Raw genomic sequence first — 20296 nt, forward strand, 5'->3', positions numbered from 1 at the left:
ATAAAAATTTTACTTTATATGCTGCTCACACTAATATGTAGATTTCTTTATGTTGCCTCAAGTCAGTCAGTTTTCTGAGGTAGGTATATCTTAGTTTACGGTGCGCACCTGACTATTAAATCCTGCCTTATACGTATGGAATTGATATGGAAAAGACCTTGAGTTGTTACCCTTTCTCCTCTCATTCTTAGATGCTCAAATTTAAACAGAATGTGTATGTATCGTACAGAAGATAGACTCTAATATCTCAAATATGCATTGAGTTTTATCTTCACAAGTCACACAGCATGGATACTGCAGATTTGAAAATGTATATGGTTTTTATCAGTAGTCCATTTCTGACCTCTGAATTTTTACAGTTCTGTCTTCACTATAGAAGCCACATTAAAGAACTGCAGTTTCATTCAAAAAGATAATACTTCTTTTCTTTCTTACTTTGTATTTTTGAACATATGTGAGTTGTGACTCAGCCCTAACAATACACATAGTTTTCAGAAATTGGATTGTGTGAGAAGTTCTTGCACTGGGTAAAAGTATTTGGGCCAAATTCTCCACCTCCTTGAAGAGTGTGCAGTCATTTATAGCTGTTCAGAATTATTACAAAATTATCGGTTATTTTTAATAGCATTGTTTACCTGTTTTCTACAGTTAAACAAAGCGACTAAATGCATTCAAATGTGTGAGGAAATGAGGTCTTAACCGACCAGTATATAGTCTTCCAAGAGCAGAGGATCAGCTTACAGTTATTATTACTTGGTTTAAATATTATTCTGTTCTTTGGTAGTTGACGTTAACATTATGCTACTTTGTCACTTGTAAGGCCAGATATTGGCCACTGATAGACTCACTGATGTCTGTAAGGATCAGATGTGTTATCTGGGAGTTGAATATAATGAAAAGAGAGCATGGTTTCTCTTCAGCCCTGGAAGTTTCTATACAGGTTGGTCTAATCCACAGTGATAATTTTGCTAGGGTTTACCTGTTCTTTGTCTTTGAAGATGTTCACAGTGCAGCTGACTCTGGGAGAACAGACTTGGGAAGCTGAAGGAAGTAGTATTAAAAAGGCCCAGCATGCTGCTGCTAGCAAAGCATTGAATGAAACTACCCTTCCCAAACCAACGCCTAGACCACCCAAAAATAATGTTAACAATAATCCAGGTATGACATTTTCTTCTGTGTGTTAAATCTTGTTGAAGTATTGGAATATTATACCACTAATAAAGACATTTTAAAAGGTGTAAGTTAAGTTGGAGGATGAGAATCAACATAGCTGTCTTATAGGTATGATAGTATAATGAAGAACCCCTAGTGAGTTTGCTCGGGAGAATTTTTAACGTGAATACCAAAAATGGTTGAACTGTAACTTAATGTATTATTTAGATAAGGCTCAGATGTATACAAAGTGATTGGATGTGATCAACAGTGGAAAGATGGGACAAAACCAGATTGAACTGACCATTATTACCATAGTAAAGCATTTTTCCCAAAGAGTTATTTTAGCTAACTTTCTAGTGAAATTGGAAATTTTATCCAGTCCAATCCTGTGAAATCACATCTGTTATGTAAATAAAAGGTCAGGATTTGGCATGAGAACTTGTGCAGGTATTTCCTGCATCGTGAGTTTTCCTTCACAGCAACCTGTGCTTTTGAAAAGCTTTCAGATGGCTTTAGAAACTCTTGTTTGAATAATAGAATTTATATTGGTGTCTTTACATCCTTCATTTTGAGGTGTTACCTGTGAGTTCCCTTCTATGTGTGCAATACCTTTTGAGATACACACCTCAGCCATGTGCTCAGTGATCTGTTCTGTCTTGTTAAAATAAATAAAAAAGAATTCCTAACTGTATTTCAAACTAATATAAAAGAAAGCAAACAGTGAGAAAAAAGTAATCTTTTTCTTTTTTACACTTCTTTTCCCTTCTTCCCTTTTTATTTCCCTCTGCTCCTCCCCCCTCCCTTTTTAAAAAAAGTCATCTTTAGCCACTTTCTTAAAATAGAGTAATTTTGCAGTTAATCTTCTCTATGTTGGAAAAAAAACCTGGAGTAATTTTGCTTTAGAGCTTGTATTATCCTGAGCATTAGCCATTAAGGATTGTTGGAGAGGGGTGCGGTAGTATTCTCTTGCTCCTCTGGATATCAATACATTGCTTCTCCAGACCCAGGACACTGGTTTTGCCCTGTGTCCTTCACAGTCACTGTGACTTTGGCTGTTAAGAAAGCAGGAGGGTCAGACCTCTATATAAAGAGATGCTGGGTTTGATTTTTGTCATCGCAGAGAATCTCTCCACTTGTAGATTTTTTTTTTTTGGCTTTGAGCGTATTCTTAAAGGGAAAAGCTGATAACAAAAGAAATAAGCTTTAAGGGAATTCATTAAAAAATTGTGTCACTTAACACTGTAATTTTGCTCTAAGAAATGTGTATTGTATATGCACAGATGTTTCTCATCAAAATGGCATTTTGCATTTTTACTATATAGTTGAATTCATAGTCATTCTTTGCTGTGGAAAATATAAAAATTGATGTTGATAGAAGTTTTTGAGTAAGTATTGCATAAATTTTTTCGTCATTTGTTATATAAAACCTCAATGGCTGACTGGTAAATTCATCATAGCTGTTTTAAGGCTAGATTCATTTGAACCTCTTATGAAAATATTTTGAGAAAATATTAACTGCTTTTAATTGGAATGTACATTTAACTTATTTAGGATTTTCTTACAACAGTACGAGTGGGGAATACAGTAGCTGAACATTTTTATTTTAAAAACTAAAACAAAGTCATAGTGTAGCTTTTTATTTGGCATTTTGGAGACCATGCAAGTGGGCAAGTGCTGGCTGCTTTTCTATTTTTGTATTCTATCACCAGTAGACGGCTGTAGTGACACTGATTTCCAGTAGTATTTTCAGCTTTTTACATCATTCTTGTTAGATCATTAGTTTTTAGTCATGGTCTCAAGTTTTCAAGTCTTGCAAATAACACATTTTTTTCTGACTTGTTGTAAGATTACCACATGACTGCAGTAATGCCTATTACTGTTTGCTTGTTTCAGTGCCTCTTTGCTGTATTTGTGTTTTTATTAAATGGTATTCAGCAGGATGAGATATTCTTTTATCTTTATAATTTCAGTAAGCGTCATAACGTATTATAAGCAGTTTGGAAAGATGAAGAACCAACTTGATTATAGCACTAACTTTCTCTTTCATACGTGAAGACTAATCTACTGGAACTGTATAGAGAATGCATTGAGATAAAGTTTAAATGTTCTTTTTCATTGCTTGTGATTAAGTTGGCATCTGTATTCCTGTCTTTTAGAGAAAACGAAGTGTCATTCAAGTTGTTTATTTTTTATTTAAGGCAAAATAATACTATGCAGCACTCTCTTTGCTGCTTATCTCAGTCCTGCTTGTGTGTTTTGCAGTGTTTGTGGTTTAAGTGCCTTACATGTATTTTCGGTTTTTGCAGGCAGTATAACTCCAACAGTGGAGCTGAATGGTCTGGCTATGAAAAGAGGAGAGCCTGCCATCTACAGGCCATTAGATCCAAAACCAATTCCCAATTATAGAGCAAATTATAATTTCCGGGGCATGTACAATCAGAGGTTTGTACTTTTTCTATTCTTTGATGTTTATCCTTTGCTTATCAATGTGTTCTAAATCTTTATGAACTTCCTAGGTTATTTCAGGGTAAAATAAAACTAACATTTTTACAAAAGAGAGTCTCTGCAACCTTATTTAGAAACACACAGGATTTCCTTCTAAAAGAATACAGGTGCCCTAAGCATGTCACAAGGAATAAAGACATGTAAACCAACTGTTTCTATTTTTTTAATGTATATACTGGAGTTACAGTCTACAGCCGTGGCAGTGAGGAGGCAGAACATTTTAACTCCAGAGAGAGGTTTTGCTTTTCTATGCTGTGCTGTCATGTGATTTAGAATCTGTATCATTAAAAATGAAGCATTCTTTTCTAAGAAAAAAAATGGATATAAAATTAGGAAGGCTGCATTTTGAAAATTGGCTGGAAACCATTCTCAGGTTGCCATTTTTTTAACCATTCTGCCTGGTCAGCTTTCTGAATTCCTTAATCCTCAGTGTTTGGTTAGGAAAAATCCTTTATTTCACAGTTTATAAACCTATATGCAGAGAGCCCTCTATCAGTTCTGTCATTACTGTAGTAAGTTGGAGTAATTGTTGAGAAGATGGTATTCAAAATTTTGTTTGTAACAAGTTCTTAAAGATTAAAATAAATCAAAAATTTAAGTGGGTGGAACTGTTTTCTTAACTGACCATCCAAATACTTGATGCTTCAATTTGTTCTAAATTTTTGAAACATCTTCATCTTTGGTATTGTAGTACTTTGGTATTTGTAGTGCAGATAGAAAAACTGTTCTAGCTCATCCTGAATTAAATGTAATTTGTATCTAATGCAACAGTCTGAGATAAACTTAAGGTAATATATATATGTGTTAATTTGCAATCCCAAGAGCTTCTTTCTCCTTATTTTTTTCTCCATTTTTCCTTCTTTTTCTTGCAGAACAACTATATTAGAACAGGTCCTTTGGAGCTCCAAAAGTTATTGAGTGTAATCTGTAAAATAAGAAAAAAAAAAACCAAAACAAAACAAGTCAGGAATTTCTAACAGCATGTTTTTCTCCATGGAAAATGTTTACTTTTTTGTAAAGGTTTGATTAATGGATTTCCTATAAATTTTCATGCATCGCATAGTTATCAAAAAGAATGAGGTTATTAGCTTGGAAGAAGTGTTTTGGTTCAAAATTACTCTTCTATTAAAAATTGAATTTATAGCAATGTTTAAAAATTAAGGAGTTTGAAATGAAAATGCAGCATTTCAGTGTTGTATAAGGAAAGTTTCAGCCAATTTAATCTTACTTTCCTTTTCACCTGATTTTTAAATCATGATAATGTTAGAGTTTTAACATTTCATTCTGTTGTTTTTTAAATAGCAACAATACCTAGATCCGTAAAAGATAAACAAACATAACCTGAAAAAAGTCTTTCATTACTCTACAGAACAGTGCCTGTTTATTGTATACCTGTGTTATATTTCTAGTCACTGCTGACCTGAGTCTCTGCTTACCTCTGCCGTGGTTTAAACAGCTAAGTATGGCGCCTGAAATTATTTTTCTTAAAATTTAGAAATCCTACATTTATTTGATTTGTTTTTATAGTGAGATTAGTTCGACTAAGGTAAAAAGGCTAGGCTGGAAAAAGCGTAAGCTAGTAAAAACCATGAAATGGGGAAATCTGGAATCTGAACTTAGTTACTGAAACATACTTGTTGGAGTAAGTACCAAAATACTTAGCAGTTGCTAACTTCTAAGATTTTATTTATTTTCATACAAAATGTTTAGTACGTCTAGTGCAATTTTTACATTTGCTTCTTTGGGAGCTTGCTTTCATGGGACCCGTGCTCCCATGTTAGGGTAAAATGATACCTGAACTTTATTTCTCTGAGTGTATTAGGTAGTCAAGGGCATTTGATATTTCTGATCACAAAACAAAGAGGCGGGGTGGGCCAGAAGGCCAGAATCTGTGCTTGCCTGATTCATCGTGCTTATTTGAGTGAGCACAGCTGCCAGTGGAGGATGGCCAATAATACTGCAGCTAGTAAACAGATAAATAACTAAAACTAAGTAGTAAATAACTGGATATGCGTGTCTGTCTGCATAAACACATGCCCCCTGTGCATATAGCAGCTCACACACAAATTCCAGAGTAAAGAGGAAACAGAAGAATGATGCCATATAGTACTGGTTTGGGACTACTTTTGTTTTAGAAATAATTGTTCATCACCTTGTTTTGCATTGGGAGGTGCTGGTCTGTTATGATCCCAGTAAGAAAGGCACTTAGACTCTGCAAGGTATCATTTAAAATGCTACTTACTAGAGCTGACAGTGTAAGAAGAGAATAGCACAGACAATCTTCCACCCCTTCAGATGCTGGGAGCCCTGAGCAGTGTAGCATCGAACAGGACTACGACCATGTGCAGCGTGCCACGTAGACCTCGGCTGCAGCAGAGATTCTCCCCTTCTCAGTCATTCACAGTCTTACAGGATTTTCTTACAAGGAGACAGCTCTTGTTGCAGTGATCAGAACAGGAACGATGTTCACCTGAGACCTTGCTGCGCGGTTAGGTAAAGGCAGGGCCCCACGGGTGGCACGGCGCGGGAGCCGCTTGCAGCGGGTCAGTGCTGCAGCCAGGCAGTTCGTGCCGCTCAGCCCTGCCCTGCGAGCCGTGCTGGGCACAGGCCCCGCGGCACGCTGCAGCGCGGCTCACGCTGGCTCGCTGTGGGCCGCTGGCTCCTCAACGCAGGATCCTTCCCCTCTGCCAGCTGGGATCGCTGTGCACCTCCTACCCACCCTCACCTCACCGGAGGGAAGCCTGCGACCAGATTCTGGATCTGTTCTAATAGCGAGCGAAGTCCCAAGTATGAAGCACATACTGTAGTACTGTATTATTTTCCTGTGATATGTTACATTTATTATCTTCTACTGCCATGTTTTATTTAGCATTCATTTGCTGATTTTTAGCAGTTGGGCAGCAGAATAGAAGTGTTATTGGAATTCCGAAATAACTGTAGCCCACGTAGATTGTTTAAAAACAAGATTTGAAAAATAATGTAGGTAATATGCTGTAATCAGTATTTTTCATTTTCATCAGTTTCTGACTGTAGATTATTATCTGTTATTAAAACAGATCCAATTTACTTAACATATTTTGTAAGCTGTTTTTGTCTTTTATACTGTATCTAGATTTCCTTTACTGATCTTCATTTAAAAAAATGTACTTTTCAAATAGGTGAAGATACAGATTAAGATTAGGAGACTGTGTTTGGGAATTTTGGTTCTGGTAAAATGAATGGTTTGAGGAAACAATAAAGTGTTAAGTTCATCCTAGGGCATATCTTTAGACCAGTTGAGCCTAGTGTTTCAAGGGGCACAAAAGATCCTTTTCAGTAATTCAGGGAAGTCTGAGAGCTACTATTTGTATGCAAAGTTGAGGGCTAGCTTCCGTGTGGGCTAAGGTGATTTGTGTTGAGGTGGTGAAGTGATTCCTCCTTCCTTTGTCCCCAGCCTTTGTGTCCCTGCGAGTTTCCTGGCTCCAGCACTGGGAGTTGAGCAGCTCAGAAATGCATCAGTCCTGTGGAGGGGAGAGGAGGGAAGAAGTTAGTCCTAGACTTACAACTGTGCTTAAACACATCCTCCCCTAGTCACACAAGAGCTTGTGCCCTCACCAGAGAGGGGCCAGGAATGTGTGTTTGGAAGTTAAAGGCACTTCAGGTTGATCTAAGCCTGTGACGAGCTACACTCTCACATGCAGTAGAGCATATTTATACGGGCAGTGTGTTGCAGAGAGGATGTTGAAACAGGTTTACATGCAAGGTGCAAAGATCCATTTGCAACCTCTGCAGCTGATGGCGTAAATTGATACCGAGGGTGAAAATTACTTTCGTAGAAAAAAAAGAAAGCAAACAAGTGAGAGGGGAAAAAAGGGAAAGGGGAAATGTTTTCCCAGTGGCCAGCTTGGAAGGGAAGTGGTGGGGTCTTCCAGAGGAGTGTCCTCCTCTGAGTGTCCTTCCCCATGCAGCAAGTGTTCCCCACAACACCTTCCCATAGTAATTCTGTGGTTTTCATGAGGACCTGCTGAAGCTCCCTGTTGCTTGTTCCTGCTTATGGTGCTGGTAGTGCTGCACCAGGGCCAGTGTTGAACACTGGCTGTCTGTTGAGCTTTGTGCATGCATATTGTTGTGCTCAGTGATGTATATCAAAAGCTGCTGCCAAGGGACAGGGAAAGGACAGGAGAGAAGGGCTATGGTGCCGTACAGATGCAGTCCTGACAATGTGTTGGTATTTGCAGGTGAAGGGCCTTAAGGAGAACAGCGCGGGGAGAACACCAAGGGAAAAATACAGCAAGAGAAACTCTGGTAAACACTGGTCAGGCAGCTTAGGTGAAGGGTTACAGAGCTGCAAGTGGAAGGCAGGCACGAAATGCAAAACTGTTAGGCAGAGGTTAGGGCATTTAGGGCAGTGTCTAGTGCCAGGTACGCTTAACGATTAGCCTTGTAACTCTTCCTGTGCTAAGATAGGAGTGCAGGGCAAGTCTGCTCCCGCCTTGGGGGAGCTAGGTAGACAGTCCAGCCTGGGAGTGTGTGGGGTGTGGATGTATTAACTTGGCTCTTCACTCAAGTTAGCGAATGCAATACTTGCTAGATTGGTAACAGGGTTGGGTCATTGCCATTACAATGCATCTCAACCCGAGCTGAAAAACTGTGTGATGCTGAGCTGAATCATGTGCAGTTATCAGCTTAGATCTCTGGTACGTTGGGTATCTGTATACTGCTGTCCATTTCACAATATAGATCAGAACTTCAAACTTTTTTCATCATACTATGAGACAGCTTGGGAGTCCGCTCTGGATTTAATTATTCAAGTAAAATTTATGCAAGTTCGGTGCTAGGAATCTTGATGGCCTCTGGTAAGGCAGAGCATTTAAAAAACCCATCAGCCCTGAATTCAGCCATGTTAGACAACTTTTTTATTTAGGAAAGGTTTCTATATTACTACTAGGGATTATAATAAAGGAAAAAACCACCTGTTTTGGCACTTAAAATTTACCAGTTGTGTACTACTTATTTAAAGCCTCATAAGCTAGAGTTCTGAGCAATTTTGCAACAAAGGGATGTGAGGACCTTTCAGTTAAGAAAAGCTGGAAATGGTGAATGTTGCAATTTATATAGCTTTATTTATGTAAGAGCTTTACAGACTGACTCTGGGGAAGGAGGTGCTGATGCTTTCAGGGACTGTTTGCTAACTGATGTAGGTTTTGTGTTTGTCAGCACATTTGGCACAGTTCAGTAGAACTGGCACAATACTAAGAGGCTAAACCTTGGAACAGTGGGTCAGGTTTGAGAAAGATTGGCAGAGCTGCGTATGAAACATGCGTAGTACTCATATCTATAGCCAGTGCTAGAACCCCTACTCCCTCGTATACCTGAGTGTGCAGTTGGCTTAAATCATGTTTAAAAAAAATTTAAAAATGGCTGTTCAAATTAGAGCAACTAAACAATGAAATAAGGTAATGATTCTGACTACGGGGTCATCCAGCTTGCCTTGTTGCCATTGAATGCTGGTTTATTTTATTTTAATTTACGTTTTTTCTTCAGTTAGAATTGATGAGAATAATTCCTGAAGTTTAATTGTCCTGCAGTATTTTCAATTATAGAATGTCTGTAAGCCACAAAACAGAAATGGTATCTTGCAGACTTACCTAAACTAAGTGTTTTCAGCTAAGAAATAAAACTACTAGAGACTGAACAGCAGCTTTTGATGTTTTAGTATGGAAAGTAGTGTTTAAGAGATCACAAAACTCAACCTTTGTTTTTTGGGAGAATTCAGAAGTTATTTGCTTATTATAGAAAGTTCCTTAAAATGTCTCACCACAATCTAGAGAGCTTGAAAAACCTTTATTTTTTTTAAAAAAAAGCTTTCAAAATTAAAACCACTTGTGAAGTATAAGAACAAAGAAAATACAAAACAATGACAAGCTAGAAAAGGGAAATAAAGTAATTGAAGCAGTTTCTTGCTTGGTTTTGAGGAATTTGGATGGTGTCATGCAAAGTGGTAGTGTCCCTGGGATAACCTACTGCTTCTGTGCACTTCGACAGTTTCTGCTGCACTGAGCCTTCATGTTAATTTTGTGTATGGTTGCTTCTTCCTGCGTGCATATTGTATACTACCGACTAAGGAGAAAACTATCAATCACCTTGTTCTCAGTGCATGGGAGGAAAGTGCACAGACCATTCCTCCTTTTCTTTTTCTTCACAGCCCTGCCATTCTGAGCACATACTTCTTTGATGTTAGTGAATGCTTGTTTAGAGTGCTGTTTGCAAGACCAAACTCAGAGAAATAGAGAAGCAGCATATTCTTGCCTCTTCTGGAGCCAGCCAAGCTGCCTGGCCACAAAGCACAGGGCATCACCCTACGTGGGCATGTATTTCCTACTTATCGGGTAGGTAGCTCCCGTGCTGGGTACTGAGCTGATGCATGGACTGTTTGCTTATGTATATCAGCCCCGTGCACCAGTGCCCTAAATACTGAATGAGCCCTTTAGAGATGAGGTATAGTAAAAGGAAGTTTGTGGACCAGTCTTTGGCCAACTATATCTGCAACTGCCAGCTTCATAGTGGACTAACATGTTCTCCAATCTAATGATTGAAAAGAGAATAGACTGGTGCAATTATTAGATAAATTACTTAAATTGGCAGATCAGATTAATGAAAGATTGTATGGTGAAAGAATGGAATAAAATGAAAAGTTTGGGGTTTTTATGATTGCAGAGTTAAAGATTAAGTATGTGCATCAAAGGGATCAGATTTGAAGCTAGTGTTGACATGAGTGCTTAGCAATGTAATCAAAATCCTCACCCAATTTCATTTGTTTCAGAAAAGTTACATAGTTCTATGAGGAAAGAAAAGAAAATTACCAGAACAGCTATAGAAGCCAAATATTGAAGTGAATGGGTTGCATTGCAGGAAACAATGTAAAATCTGTTGAGACTGTCCCCAGAAGTACACCTACAATTATACAACCCAGTTACCTAATTTACAGAAAGAGAATGAAGTCTGAAAATGTCCTGGCCTTTAGAAGTCCTTCTGCGCTGCCTGAGCACCCTCTTTACCTTCTGGCAGGAGACCTCTGTCTGCATGGAGAACATCCATTTAAAGCACAAATACTACAGTGTGTCATGTAAAGGGTTGTTGGATCTGAAAGATTTTGATCTGGTATTGATTAGATCAGCTGTAGCCTGGAAAAGGTGAAGTCTTTCCATGACTCTAGGCACGTGATTAGCCTATTATTTGTTGCTGGATTCCAGTTATCAAGTCTTTCTGCAACAGAGGAGGATTTTATGCACAGCTGTGTACAAAGCAGATTTTTTTTTTTTTCCCCAAGCACGTGTACTGTGGCAGATGTGAGGAACATAAGTTGCCTAACCATAGGCCTCTAGTGCTGTTTGAGACATTGTAGGGTGTTTGAGACATGCACATGGGGCCGGTGGATTTGGTAGAAGACCTAGAGGAGACCTTTACTAGAGTCGCAGCTGAAGGGCAGGCAAGATACCCTAGAGAATTTCAAATGGCTCCATGTAGCTAAGTTTAGGCAGCTGAAGGAATCCCTAAAGGTGGGTTTCAATCATCATACCATTTCATGTAGTCCACCAAGACTCCATGGGAAACTTGTGCTTTTCATGGATCAGTCCTGTGTCACATCATGTGCGTGTCTTAGGTTCACGACTACATCTCAGATGGTGCAGTGTGCCTGTGTTTAGGCAGCTAGATGCTGCTCTTTATAGTGCTGATGGGATTCAAAGCCAAGCTCATGTGCCTCAGATAGCCTCTGCTAGTGCTCTAGAAGCCCAGTCTCCCATTATAACCAGTGGAATGTCTAGTCAGAGCAGGCACTGGTGCAGAGTGCTGTTTGTCATGTCATAAACATGTCGTAAACTAGGATGTTTACATTTTGTATGGATCTCTCCAGAGCTTCACTCTAATAGTAACTTAGCTTCTACACATTAACTACCTACCTATATTTAGGCATCTAAATCTGAGAGTTAATCCTAAGAATGTTGATTTGCAATAGTTTTATGAGTGCTATAGTGGGAGTCATCTGACTATTGCAGCGGGAGGACTGTAAAAAGAAAAATCTCTCCCTGGAGAGAGAGAGGGAGAGAAAAGTATCAGAAGAACAAACTCTTTAGGGACATATATTGATAGTCACAGTTCTACAGAGAGGCAGGCATGCAAGTACTGAAATGCTTTTGGTTGAACAAACGAGTATTTTGCTGCAGAAAGCTGTTAGGCTGTTGACACCAGTGCTCTCACGCCCCAGGTGAAGCAGGCCTTCAGTGAAGCCTGTTGCCTTAAGCTGAATTAGTCACAGCAGAATAAACCCCTTAGGAGCAGTGTGGGGTGGCACTGGGATTTTTACCTTGCTAACAGTTGTCAGCTTCAGACTTCAGCCATAGGGGTATGACGTCCGTCCCCTAAAAAGGCCATAAAGTCAGAGGTGCTTTGCCGGCATTTCCAGTCAGTGTTGCAAAGTTTTGTCCTTAAAATTTGCGTTGTATGGATTAAGAGGTGTAGTGATAAAATGCTTACTGGCTGACTTTGAGAAAACTCCTTTCTACATTCCTTGCCCTCCTCCCACCTTCTGGACAAATGGACAAAAACTCTTTTGAGAGAAATATAAAAACTACTTGGAAACAGAAATTAAGAGTTTGGTTAGAATAGGTTATATCTCCTTAAATATACTGTCATTGCATTCTGAACAACAGATGGATTTCAGAAAGTTAAAATTTTGGGAAAGAAAGAATAGTCCTAAGAGTAATGCAGATAATTGTTCAGATTAGCCATTTAGTTGTTCAGCTGGAAATGACTGTTTTAGACCATTAGATGGCAGCATGAATTTGTGTTTTGGTGCAAGAATTTCACAGCAGAAGCACACTTTCAAAAGTTGCCTTTTTCTATTCTGAAGCTTTTCATTGCTTCAAAGTGTTGTAATTCCAGCATAATTAATTTAAACCAGATTTGCTGCAATGTTTTGTCTCATCATTTTCTTCTCCTATAATGATCGAGGTTGTAACACAATAACTTCAACGGCTTTTTCCCTTTTTTATGTAAATCTAGTGCGAGTAAAAGGTGGCAGTTTGTCAGCAATGAAAATTGAAGTGTTTGGTTTATCCACACAAAGACAGCAAGAATTCTGCGTTTCACTATATTATTTCATTACTCAGGTTTGACTTAAAAGGCATTTCCTTAAAGGTAAGGCTTCAGCTTGGCCACCAAACCTGTTCATATTGATAAAGCTTTCTTATGATTTGAACAGTTGAAGGGATTGAGATTGCCAGCTGATGGTTGATTCAGTTTTGTACTTTACCAGTTGAGATAGGATTTAGATCATATCTTAAAGCAAGGTCTTGTATATCACACTGTTATTAGCCTGCTAGTGTGTCAACATTGTGGTGTAATAATCCATTCATGGGCTTTTAAATGAATTCTTTGTGTTCATCTTTTGCATGCTGCATTTCACTTCCCGTGGCCTGTTTGTTCCCACTCATTGTCTGCCTCCCACACAGGCATATTGTTATAAGGAAAGTGTTGAGTACAGCTGTGCTAGGATTTTTCTTAGCTAGTGTTTGTTTCTAGGAAAGGAAAAGGGAGAAAGTCAGTCCATTTCCTGTTGGTTTCAAACAGCAGAAACATCTGTTTGTCTTAAGATAGTTTTTCCCAAAAGAACAGTGGCAAGGGAGCTTGCAGGTGATGAGCTTTGCCATTGCCAGTAGCTATCAGTTTAGACAATAGTGATTAGTATGGTTGGCTTAAAAAAATATAAAAATTCCTTAAATGACAGAGGATATTTATTCCTGCAATAAAATTTTTGACAGCTAATGTTTAATTTCTACAGTGTTTTAAATCATAAAAGTACATAGAGCATCTGGGATAAGAATCTATAGACACCATTAAATTCTGTCCAGAATTGGTTTTTCTGCGGTCTTCTCACCCTGTTACAGTGAATTTCTACATTGCTCACAAAATGGTGTTAGGCAATATGTCCTGGTACAGCGTGCATGTAATCCTTCCAACAAATAAATCCTATTGCTACCACCCACTGCATTAATTGGTGCATTTAACCTATCGGGGATCAATGAAGTATATACTCTTAAGTGTATTTACAATATTACATTGAACAGCTGTTAAAATAATGTTAAGTAGACTAAAAATCAAGCTGTCAGAATAGAGAACAAGCTTTGTGGGTAGTATTCCCCAGACAGTGTCTGTTTGTTCTCCAAGTCAATGCACTTACCTGGTATCATAAAAGTCTTTTTAGCCTTAGCTATGGAGCATCTAGATGCTTCATCACTCTTCGTTCCTAAAATGTGATACATAAGGCATGACATTTTGCATTATTGTGGTGTTCTAAACTGTATTCACTCAAGACTGAGCAGTTTTATCATGGAACGTTTTGGGTTGGAAGGGACCTTAAAGTTGATCTAGTTCCAACTAAAAGCTGCTTTTATTTTAATCGTACAATGGTTTTGGTTGGAAGGGACATTACAGATCATCTAGTTCCACCCACCCTGCCATGGGCAGGGACACCTTCCACCAGACCAGGTTGCTCAAAGCCCCATCCAGCCTGGCCTTGAACACTTCCAGGGATGGGGCATCCACAGCTTCTCTGGGCAACCTGTTCCAGTGTCTAACCACACTCATAGTGAACAATTTCTTCTTTGTATGTAATCTAAATCTACCCTTTTGCAGTTTAAAGCTGTTACTTTTCTGTCCTATCACTACATGCCCTTGTAAAAAGTCCTTCTCCAGCTTTCTTGTAGGCCCCTGTTTAGGTACTGGAAGGCTGCTATATGGTCTCCCTGGAGACTTCTCAAGCCTGAACAACCCCAACTCTCAGCCTGTCTTTATAGGAGAGGTGCCCCAGCCCACGGCTCATCTTTGTGGCCCTCCTCTAGGCTCGATCCAACAAGTCCATGTCATTCTTTGGGGACCACAGACCTGAACGCAGTGGTGGGGTCTTATGAGAGTGGAGTAAAGGGGAAGAATTGCCTCCCTTGACCTGCTAGCCACACTTGTTTTGATGCAGCCCAGGATTCAGTTGGCTTTCTGGGCTGCAAGTGCTTGTTGCTGGGTCGTGTTGAGCTTTTCATCCACCAACACCCCCAAGCCCTTCTCCTCAGGGCTGCGCTTAGTCCATTCTCTGCTCAGCCTGTGTTTGTGCTTGGGATTGCCCAGACCCACGTGCAGGACCTTGCATTTGGCCTTGAACTTCATGAGGTTTGCACAGACCCATCTCTCAAGCCTGTCAAAGTCCCTCTAGATGGCATCCCTTCCCTCCAGTGTGTTGACCGCACCACACAGCTTGGTGTTGTCAGCAGACTGACCTTGTGGCCCTATTTATGGAGTAGCTCCTAAGCCCTAGTACTTTATTCTTCTCTTAATTCATATTTTTCTTAATTTTATTTCAGGATATAGTGACCTCCCCAGACCACTTGCTTTCTTGCTCTGTCTCCTAAGAGGATGGCTCTTTCCTTTGTGGTCCTTGGCTCACATTCTGGCTATTTCTTCTGAAGCTTCCTTTAGTGGACAGGGTTCTTTTTCTTTCAGTTTTCAATTTCCTCAGATCTGTCTCTGTTCTGGAGTGGGTACATCTGGCTCCAGATCTATCTCTCCAAGTTTCAGCCATGACTTCTTGTTTTCATTTAGGCCAAAAGCATATACATGTGAAATACAGATCCTCCTCATCTTTGGTTTCACAGCGTGTGTCTTTCAGCACTGCTCTTCCACTTGAGAGACTTTCTGTAAACCTTCTGATTCAAAGATCTTCAGAGGCAACAGCCTGCTGCAGCACCTTGAGAATCTTTTCAGTCTGTGGGCTTGGCAGCTCCCCAGGTGTCCTTTCTCTAGACAAGGCAGCTTGACTTTCAGGATATGGACAGAAGACTGGTGTTGCAGGAGCAAGAACATTTTGGATGCGTGTGTTTCTTTCCACAGTTAGCTTTTTATTCACCCTTATCTTTTTCCTGTACTTCTGCTAAACTGTGGATATTTCAGTTGAGAGCCCTGTGGGATAACGGGTCTAATGGAAGCAAGCCTGCGTGGCCTCCTTTCTTGTTATGACCTTTCTGCTGTGTCCAGAACCTGAACATCAGTTACCAGTAAAAATACATTCTCTTTCCTTTGCCTGCTTTTTTGGTAATGACACAGGTGAGCTGCTGTTAGAACTCAAAACATTAGTTTCAGAGGCTGTCATAATTTTCCTGAGGGAAGCAAGCAGAAAGGTTAGTGGCTAATTTTTAAAGTTTCTAAGTCAGTAAGATCTGACTGGAACGGTACTCTCTTCTAGTCCAAGTTCTTTGTCCCTTTTGAACTCAAAGTTCTGCCACAGATTGAGGAAGTATTAAAGTTTCTCAAGAAAATTTTTCAAGATTCTTCTTTGACAATATATGGAGTCTGAATGCAGACTCCATTTCTCACCAGCAACCACTGTATTATAGTTTCTCTTCAGGTCTTGTGTACAGTAGTGACTTCGGTGGCTGTTTGTGTTCTGTGAAAGAAAGTACAGTTAACATCTCTTCTGAAATGCTAACTCCCAGGACCTTCTGAAAACCTGTTTGCCATTTTTGATTATTTTAAAGAGCAGTGCCAGTTTAAGTTGGCTATTGTAACAGAAAGGATAGTTGCACTTACAGCATCAGATACTTTGGCACCATGATTTGTTTGAATGATTTGTTTCACTGAAATGGGGCTGAATCCTCCAGTGATCAAAAGGGAAATAATTTCTGGAAAAAAAAAACCCCAACCCAAAACCCTCTTAGCTTTGAGGCTTGTTTCCATGGCAGAAGAGGAGAAAGTGGAGTCTAATCACCTTACTGGTTTAGGTTCAAGCCTGATATTAGTGTTAGTGAAACAGAAATGGGAATTCTTAAGGAGGTGGACATCAGCAGCTAGCCTTAGTTCTGTTCGGTAAAGGTAATCTCTATACTGACCTTGTTTACTAAGTCAAAAGTCTTAATAACCATTTCAGATGGGCATACGATCAACAGAAAGAGATTAAATTCTTTAGAAGGGAGAGGCAAGGAGGGACAGGCAGTGGATAGCCTAACATAAAGGTTAGGGAGTGTTTTGACTGTCTAGAGCTTAATGATTGTGACGATAGATAGGGTTGAGTGTTTATGGGTGAGAATCAGAAGGAAGGCCAACAAGGCAAATATCATGGTGGGAGTCTGTTACAGACCACCCAACCAGGATGAAGAGGCAGATGAAATTTTCTACAATCAGCTGAGAGAAGTCTCACAATTGCTAGCCCTTGTTCTCATGGGGGACTTCAACTTACCAGATGTCTGCTGGAAATACAACACGGCAGAAACAGTCTCAGAGATTCCTGAAGCGTGTGGCAGATAACTTCCTGACACAGATGGTGGGTGAGCCAACCAGGGAAGGTGCCCCACTAGACCTGTTGTTTGTGAACAGAGAAGGAATTGTAGGTGATGTGATGGTTAGAGACCATCTTGGGCATAGCAATCACAAAATTATAGAGTTTTTGATTCTTGGACAAGTAAGGAGAGGGGGTGGCAGAACTGTCACCTTGGATTTGCAGAGGGCAGAGTTTGGCCTGCTTGGGAACCTGGTTGATGGAGTCCTTTGGGAGGCAGTTCTGAAGGGCAAAGGAGTCCAGGAAGGCTGGACATTCTTCAAGAAGGAAATCTGAAAGGCACAGGAGCAGGCTGTCCCCCCGTGCTGAAAGCCAAGCTGGTGGGAAATCAGGCAGCCCTGGCCGAACAGAGAGCTTTGGCTGGAACTCAGGAAGAGAGGGACAGTTTATGGCCTTTGGAGGAACGGGCAGGCCACTCGGAAGGACTACGGGGATGTCATGAGGTCATGCAGGGAGAAAATTAGAAGGGCCAAAGCCCAACTAGAGCTTAATTTGGCTACTGCTGTAGAGGACGATTAAAAATGTTTCTGTAAATAAATTAGCGACAGAAGGAGGGCTAAGGAGAATCTCCATCCTTTATTGGATGTGGGGTAAACACAGTGACAAAGGATGAGGAGAAGGCTGAGGCACTTAATGCTTCTTTGCCTCTGTTTTTTGTAGTAAGACCAGTTGTTTCTGGCATACCCATCCCCCTGGGCAGGAAGACAGGGATGGGGAGCAGAATGAAGCCCCACTAATCCAAGGGGAAATGGTCAGCAACCTGCAACACCACTTAGACACACACCAGTCTATGGGGCTGGATGGGATCCACTCAGGGGTACTGAGGGAGGAGGTGGAAGTGCTTCACCGAGCCACTTCCCATCATTTATCAGCAGTCCTAGCTCACTGGGGAGGTCCCAGTTGACTGGAGGTTAGCCAGTGTGACGCCCACCTACAAGAAAGCCCAGAAGGAGGCTCTGGGGAAGTACAGGCCTGTCAGCCTGATCTCAGTGCTGGGGAAGATTATGGAGCAGGTCATCTTGACTGCCATCATGCAACATGTACAGGTGATCAACAACCAGGAGATCAGGCCCAGCCAGCATGGGTTTATGAAAGGCCGGTCCTGACTGACTCACCTGATCTCCTTCTGTGACAAGGTGACCCGCCTAGTGGATGAGGGAAAGGCTGTGGATGTTGTCTACCTAGACTTTATTAAAGCCTTTGACACCGTTCCCCACAACATTCTCCTGGAGAAACTGGCTGCTCGTGGCTTGGATGGGTGTACTCTACGCTGGGTAAGAAAGCTGGCTGGATGGCCAAGCCCAGAGAGTGGTGGTGACTGGAGTCACATCCAGCTGGTGACCAGTCACGGGTGGTGTTCCCAGGGCCCAGTGTCGGGGCCAGTCCTGTTTAATATTTTTATCAATGATCTGGATGGGGGGATTGAGTGCACTCTCAACGAGTTTGCAGGTGACAGCAAGCTGGGTGGGAATGTCGATCTGCTTGAGGGCAGGAGGCTCTGCAGAGGGATCTGGACAGGCTGGACCGATGGGCCCAGGCCGAGTGTGTGAGGTTCAACCAGGCTCAGTGCCGGGTCCTGCACCTGGGTCACACCAACCCCACGCAGCGCTACAGGCTGGGGCAGAGCAGCTGGGAAGCTGCCCAGAGGAAAAGGACCTGGGGGTGCTGGTCGACAGCCGGCTGAACGTGAGCCAGCAGTGTGCCCAGGTGGCCAGGAAGGCCAACAGCCCCCTGGCTTGTGTCAGAAACCGTGTGGCCAGCAGGACCAGGGCAGTGACCGTCCCCCTGCACTGGGCACTGGTGAGGCCGCCCCTCGAATGCCGTGTTCAGGTTTGGGCCCCTCACTGCAGGAGGGACATTGAGGGGCTGGAGCGTGTCCAGAGATGGGCAGCGAAGCTGGTGGAGGGGCTGGAGCACAAGGCTTATGAGGGGCGGCTGGGGGGACTGGGGTTGTGTAGCCTGGAGAAAAGGAGGCTTGGGGGGGGACCTTGTTGCTCTCTACCACTGCATGAAAAGAGACTGTACAAAGTGGCTGTTGGTCTCTTTACTCAAGTAACAGGTTATAGGACAAGAGGAAACAGCCTCAAGTCACACCAGGGGAGGTTTACATGGCATGCTAGGAAAATTTTTTTCACTAAAAGGGCTGTCAAGCACTGGAACAGGCTGCCCAAGGAAGTGGTTGATTCACCATCCCTGGAGGTATTCAAAAGACGTGTAGATGTGGTGTTTAGGAACTTGGTTTAGTGGTGGACTTAGCAGTGCTAGGTTAATGGTTGGACTTGATCATCTAAGATGTCTTTTCCAATCTAAACAATTCTATTATTCTATTCTAACAGTCCTTGGTATCTCTATCCTCTAAGTATTTTTTTTAATTTTTTTTTTTTTTTTTTTAGTCTCTGCTTTCTGGAATAAAATTCCACACCACATTACAAACATTTCCTACCTTTTAGCAAGTCTACTACCTTATATTCTAGTATATTGATCTAACATGATCTTTTTTCTGTATGAATATTCAGTACTAAATTGTATTCAGTGGGCCAACTGAAACAAGTCGCTGTGCATTGGTGACCACTACTACTGCACTCTCATCGCCTCACTTATACATTTTTATTAGCAATTATTTTATATTTACTTGTCAGTCATTGGTGTAATTCCATTATGCCCGTTAACGTTTGAAAAGTGAAGAGTATTATGTTTGCTCTTCATGAATAAGCTTCCCAAGAAAATCTGTTCTTTTTATGGTTTCAAGTAGAAAGGAATCCGAGCGCTGAAAGACTTTACCACTCATCCTTTTGGTTTCTGACCTTTTTGCCTCTTCCAAACTTCACAATGATTGATTAACAGACGCCTTCCCTAGCCCTCACGGGTGTGGGTAAAGCTTCCGTTGTAAGACCATCCCTGTTGTTTTCATCATCCTGATAGGTACCGCACAGGGCAATACAAAATGCCCTCCCTTTCCGATTGACCAAGGTCTCATTATCTGACGTTTCATTTCTTTGCAAATCTGATGGCACAGGTGGGAAGATCTCTAGACAGAAGCTGTAGTATGTGATAGTACATTTTCAGAGGATGCAGGAATGATAACTGGTAAGGTAGGAGAGTGTGCATCCTCAGTTAACTGCACTCAGCTGCTGAGAGGTGGCTTGTTAAGACAGAATTAAGTGTGGTTTTTCAGTCATTTAATTGCCAAGTTTAAAACGATAGGTTACATTTTTTACTCAGGATAATGCAATTTAATGCTTGTATGTTTAGATTCCTCCAAGTGGGAGCAGAATG

The 20296-nt window shown here is 41.0% G+C and overlaps 1 protein-coding gene across 5 annotated transcripts in view; it reads left to right on the plus strand.

The window, feature by feature from the left end:
• The window catches only part of STAU2 (staufen double-stranded RNA binding protein 2), a 177226-nt gene that overhangs the window by 25237 nt on the left and 131693 nt on the right, over positions 1-20296 (plus strand). For all 5 annotated transcript variants that reach the window (XM_005229883.4, XM_055800863.1, XM_055800861.1 and 2 more), the window contains 2 exons: positions 999-1158; positions 3462-3597. In XM_005229883.4, coding sequence (XP_005229940.1) covers positions 999-1158; positions 3462-3597 — 296 coding nt within the window. The remainder of the gene's footprint in view (positions 1-998; positions 1159-3461; positions 3598-20296) is intronic.

Source organism: Falco peregrinus, chromosome 3 (assembly GCF_023634155.1).
Source record: "Falco peregrinus isolate bFalPer1 chromosome 3, bFalPer1.pri, whole genome shotgun sequence".
Taxonomy (NCBI): domain Eukaryota; kingdom Metazoa; phylum Chordata; class Aves; order Falconiformes; family Falconidae; genus Falco; species Falco peregrinus.